The sequence below is a fragment of the Passer montanus genome, unplaced genomic scaffold (genome assembly GCF_014805655.1).
Source record: "Passer montanus isolate IOZ18808 unplaced genomic scaffold, ASM1480565v1 scaffold7, whole genome shotgun sequence".
In the NCBI taxonomy this organism is placed as follows: Eukaryota; Metazoa; Chordata; class Aves; order Passeriformes; family Passeridae; genus Passer; species Passer montanus.
The window spans coordinates 6,389,903-6,395,902 of NW_024372147.1; the positions used below are offsets into that span (position 1 = coordinate 6,389,903).

Consider the following 6,000-nt stretch of genomic DNA (forward strand, 5'->3'; position numbering starts at 1 on the left):
GTAGCATTCTTCCACGGTAACGCAAAGAAATGATAGACGGAGTTGTTCAACGTAGCTGCATTTTCCTGGCCACTGCTTCTGTAAATTTCTTGTGCAGCCATTTATTTGTCTCACAGTAGATATTTAGATAGCAAGCACAAGATTAGATTCCAAACTTTACAAAAGGAGGCTGGATTAAATACTTACCTTTGCTTCTCTCTTAGACGAGGTGCAAGAGAGTAGCAAAAATGATAATAATACATATCAAAGTTTGCTTTTGGTATCAATAAATTTTTTCCCACTGGATTATTTTTTCCTCATGTCAATTGGAGACAATTTTCCTCATATCACATGCAGAATTGTAATAGTAGGGGATGGAAAAGTGTTGCAAGAATCTGTGAATCAACAAGTGGACAAATGAAGTTAGTCATTTTAGATAAAAAATTCCTATATGGAAAAGAAGTTAAAAGCAAGAGGTACAGATTTTAATGATGTGTTAATAAAAGCAAGATTTTTTTCTAGTTGCTTTCAGAATTTTGGGCAGCAGTAAACCAAATTAAACATATTTAATTTTTATATTTTCCCATCTTTGAAAATAAAGGGCGATTGAAAAGGGAGATTTTTATTGTAACAAGCACTTCCCTTTTATTACTTTATCTTGTATTCATTCTGTTTAATCTGTTCTTGGCTGTGTCATTCCATGCCTGACAATACACATTTCCTATTTCATTTATCATTAACATAGTCATTACTTCTGTGGTCTGAGAAGAAAAAATGCTGTTTATATAATGACATGGAGAGTGGAAATCTACAAAATATTTGTGAAGTTGGTTATTCCTAACAGATTTGTCTTTTTAAGGTACATTCTGTAACCCATGTGTGCATACGTCTGTATCTCCTCCAGCTGTGGAAAAGGAATTGCAGTCAGAGTAATAAAGCTGAAAGCAATCAAGGAGTATCTCACAGCTGTGTTTCAGTGGAGGTGTATGTGGAAGCCCCAGAACTAAATGGGTTTCAAATTGGAGGTTGCAGACGGGATTTGTAGAGTGTGGCCTGAGTGCTGCGCGAGGGGTGGTTGGAAGGACTGAGAAGAGCAGTGTTGTTCTGTCAGTCCCTGAGCTACCCACAGGCTACTTCAGGGTGGAGTGCCTTTCTGTGTGCTCTTGGCACGTCTGTCTCTTGGAATGAAACTGCACATAAGAGATTTATAGCAGCCATGTGTTGGCACTGTGTTAGCCCTCTCTGACAAATAATGCTTTGGCTTTTCAAGATGCTCAATGTTTTTTTTTTTTGAGGTAGGTGTGCATCCTGGAACTTAATTTATCTGGAGTTATTTTTACAGCAATTCTGTGTTGAGTATGACCACTCTTCAAAAATACAGACTACAGTTTAAAGACTAAAAATGGCAGAAAGGCACAAGTCAGGTGCCCACTGTCAATTTCACAGAAATGTAGGATGGTTAAGGTTGGAAGGAATCTCTGGACATGTAGAGCCAATTGCCTGGGACTATGTCAAATGACTTTGAAATATCTCCAAGGATGAGGACCCCACAACCTAAGTGATGTTATGACCTTGCTGGAAGTTCTTCCATGGTTTATTAGGCTAAAAAAAAAAAAAATTAACTGTGTTACTCAAAAAGTGACTACTACTGTATGAACTAACAGTTTATGTAAGATCTCTTGCATTTTTAATTTTTTTTTTTATAATAGTGACTGGACTCTCTAAGGATTTATTTCTTTTTCTTGCTTGCAGAAAGGCTTATGTAATTTATTTCCTAATGTAACCTGCTTAGCAGCTATGCACATAATAAATATTCCAAAGATCTACCTGGGATTTTTTAATTATTTGTTTGCGTTTAAGGGCATAATGTTGCCCCTTCCTCCCCTTTTTTTTTAAACTGGATTATAAAATAAGCAGATTTTGTTTGAACATTTGAAAAATATATTGTCCATGCTTATGTTTGTGGCAACAGCAGATGGGTATGTTGACATTATGGTTGATGATGACTAAAAAAAACCCCAAGATACTGTAATCTGGACAATAATGCATGTCAAAAAGGAACTGAATGATAAGGATAATGGTTAAACCTGCAAGTATTGGGGAAATTTGGCTCATGTTAGGCCTTTCATATGGTACTTGTTTATACTTACAGTGGGCATGTAAAACTTCTGGAATTTCCAACTGCATCTTTTCTTTTCTTTCAGATAGTAAATCTTATAGAAGAAACTGGACACTTTCATATCACAAATACAACCTTTGACTTTGATCTTTGTTCACTGGACAAAACCACAGTCCGTAAACTACAGAGTTATCTGGAAACATCTGGAACCTCCTGAGGATTCAGCATATGGCTGTTTCAAAAACTGTTCTTTAAATGATGTATGCACAATGATGCGACCAAAATGGAGGGGGAAAAAAAACCAAAAACCTCTTCAGCATTTTTTTTCCTTAAAGCCAGTCTCTTGATAAGGGAGATCAAAAGTGGCCAGACTCAGAGGACCACTCTTCTCAAGAAGAAAATGATCTGGAAGAGTTTGCCTGGATAGCCTTGAAAAACAAACACAGAAAAACAAAAATACTTGTTCTTAATGAATGTGTATGATATCATGTATCTCTCTCTGTGGTGTTCAAGTCCACAAGATGAATGCATGTTCAACACACTGCCTTACTACATAACTGATCTATTTATTATTGTATACATGTATCCTAAAGTCAATGAGTCACTGAGTGACACTACCAGATATTGCAAGTAGTGGGGTCCCTTGTGTGCTCTTTTGATGCCGTACTTTCACAAGTCTAGTAACCTTATTCACATTGAAATGTCACTTCTTGCTATCTTTCTTTAATCAATTAAAACACTACAGTCTTGATTCCACCTCTGCAGTTCTGGGAAACAAGATACAAACATGGTGACCAAGCAGTGGTCCTGCATTTAATTTCCTGTTTACCACAGCAGGTTGGACCACAGCAAGTTGGACTGCAGGTCCTTGGTTTTATCCACTTATTGATATTGACCATGGTTAAAAAATGCACCAAATAGGTTCATATGACTTGCTGTCTAGGCTCAGTGAATAAACCAATAAGACTTTTAACAAAAAATGTTATGTATACTGTCCTGAATCTGGCTACTCTTGAAGTCTATGTTTTTTTGTCCATTTAAATGTTGCAAAATTAAATATCTATTAGAGTGAAGGTGTTCTGCAGGAGCTCATGATAAAAGAAAAAGTAATGGTCCTGTCTTTAAAGAACATGTTGTAGAAAATTCTTAATTTGGAGCTATTTATTACTTTGAGTTTCAACACTCTTCTGCTGTGTGTGACTCACTTCTACCATAAAACTTTTTGCATAACATTTTTGTTTGTTCATATAGTATATGATCTGCTTAGTTTGTTTTGGGGATTTTTTCTGATTTAGTTTGTTTTTTATAACTGCTAAATTAAAACCTTTTATTTGAAAAGAAAAAAAAAAGTTGTTATACAGTTAAATAAATACATGAAATAAATACATGTATAATATCATCTGTATGTGTGTTTATATATACACGTGTACCACACCTGTGTATATATATATACATACACACATACATGCACATATGCTTTTTAAACTTTGCAGATTTTGGTATCTGTTTGATAACCTTATTGTGTTTCCAGAAGAATTTCTTGTGTATAAAAAGGAGTATTCTTTCATACCATCCATTATTTCTTGAAATCAGGATCCTTTTTTATGCATGATCAAATGAGAGGATGTATACCCAGTTTCACATCAATGCTTCATGCTCTCATATTGCTGATGGTTTCTTGATGAAATCATTACCTTTATATGACAAATTCAAATTCCTAAATGACAAGAGAAAATAATAATTTTAAAAATACTTCTGGATGCAAAGGTTTATTCAGGTTTTACCAGACTGATAAATGTATCTTGTTGCTAGACAGGCCAGTATGTCATGTGTATGCTTATTATGCCACATGTAGTCTCTATGTGTAGAGCTAAACAGTAGTATCTTTATGACTTACTGTTTAATGTGCACGGTTTGTGCAGCACTGAAAAACTATTGGGGTTATTTCTTATTCAGATGGTAAATCTTAATACTGTTTCTTTAAGTCCAAAGAAAATTTTACACTTTACTCTTTTTGAAAGGGCACGATACATATTGGGTTGGGGGGCTTTTTTCTTATTTAAAATGTTGTTTGATCATACTCCGCAGGAAGTCCTCCTTAGGCTTCTGAAGAATAAGTGTACTTTTTCAGTAATGTTATGACTCTTATTGATGATTGGCATGAAGCATACTTGAAGCGTTATGTTGTTCCTTTAAGTCCATGTCTTAATGTGCAATTGGGGAGGGGATGGAGAACTGGGATAGTAATGTTAACTTTACTATTGACAGAAGGCAGGTGACGATGGGGAAAGGAAAAGGGGTGCATGTAAAGGGGATAAACTTCAATTTTTATTGTTTGTTTTATATAAAAATATTTGGTAATCTAAAAGCAACGTTAAAAACCTTTGGTCTACAAATGTGTGTTCAACTTTCCTGTCTTCTAGTTATACCAGATGTATATGGAAATTTGTCCATTTAGACTTTTCTAACTAAGTCTTGTGGTAAAGACTCATTGAGTTGCAGAAGGGGATACTTCTAGTACGACTATTGCACTGTTTTTTTAGAAATGGTGAAATGAATCATTTTACCCTTAAAATACCAGATAAGCTTTATTGTACACTGAGAACAGGGGTGGAGGAAAGGAGAAACTAGGTGAAGAGGCATAAAAGGGAGATGACATCAATTACAGTAGCAAATCAGTGCTGAATTTCCTGCAAACTGTGGATGATCCTTGAACTCTTAAATTTTCGAATTCAATGGGAGAGAGAAAATAGACTGTTGGTGTCAATGCATGTGTTTACTTTTTCACAAAACTCTGATAGAAATAGAGTGACTAAGTTTTGATCTAAATTTTAAAGCTAGCTATTTTCATCTAATTTTGTACATGGAAACAAAATAAATCTGTGTTCATCTAATTTCAGACATTGATATTTCTCTTAAAGGAAAACCAAGAAGATACCCTTCCAAGTCTTTAACGTCAATGAGCATTGATCTTTGGGATGGGTTAAAGTGTTTTGGCAACAAATGTTTTGAATTCTTACTTAGCATAAAGCTGTTTAAAGCAGTTTTGTAAGAGAATTTGGACGAGACAGACAGAGTTTAGCAGTAACTTCTGATATCTAGAGTAATTCTCAGCATGAGTCGCTGTTACTAGAGCAGTAGTTGTATCCAGTAGCAAAGACGGTTTTCTCACTAGCAACTTTCCTCCTCAGAAAGTGGATGTCCAGTTGGGTAAACAACTAAAAAAAATTAATATTTTTTACAAATTCTAATCAGCTGAGAGGCTTTACAAAACTTTCGCTATCATCTAAATTTGAAGGCCAACTTAGTCCATGCTAAAGAAAAAGAGCTAGACAGGAGGAAGGGGCCTCCTTTCCACCTCTCATATGCTGAAGTGAAGAGAGTCTTCCAAGGTAAAACTAAATCCGTGGTCAGTCTTCAGCCTTTGGACTGTAAGAAATGGTTGATCATTTCTCTCTCTTCATTGGTTTGGTGTTTTTAGGAAAAGTCTATGCTTTCAATTTCAGAAACAAAATGCACACAGTAAAGTGCATTTGGAGAGCCTAGTATATTTCTATTAAAGTTTCTTTTAGTCTCTGGGAAGGGGTTTTGCCTGGCCCCTTGTTCTTCTTTCCCATTCTCACAGTGAAATAAAGTACTTTCACAATCTAGTTTGAGTCCTTGGTCCTTACTTGGTAATCTTCCTTTCCTAGAAGCTATACCAGTGTTTTGGGGTCTCTTGAATGACCCATTGGTTCCAAGACCTGTCAGTTTGCAAAATTGATGGGAAAACAGCAGAATTGCCTGAAGTGAAAACTGCCCCATTCATTTGGTTTTGTTGCATACATTATCTTACTCCAGACACTGCTCTGATGGTAGGATGTTTGATTTGTTTGTATGCACCACATCCCATATTTTACCAC

At 35.5% G+C, this 6,000-nt stretch overlaps 1 protein-coding gene across 3 annotated transcripts in view; it reads left to right on the plus strand.

Moving 5' to 3' along the window:
* Positions 1 to 5,748, plus strand: part of MLLT3 (MLLT3 super elongation complex subunit) — a 114,943-nt gene extending 109,195 nt beyond the window's left edge. For all 3 annotated transcript variants that reach the window (XM_039729914.1, XM_039729915.1, XM_039729916.1), the window contains one exon: positions 2,184 to 5,748. In XM_039729914.1, coding sequence (XP_039585848.1) covers positions 2,184 to 2,315 — 132 coding nt within the window. In that variant the 3' untranslated portion in view covers positions 2,316 to 5,748. The remainder of the gene's footprint in view (positions 1 to 2,183) is intronic.
* Positions 5,749 to 6,000: the final 252 nt, after the last annotated feature.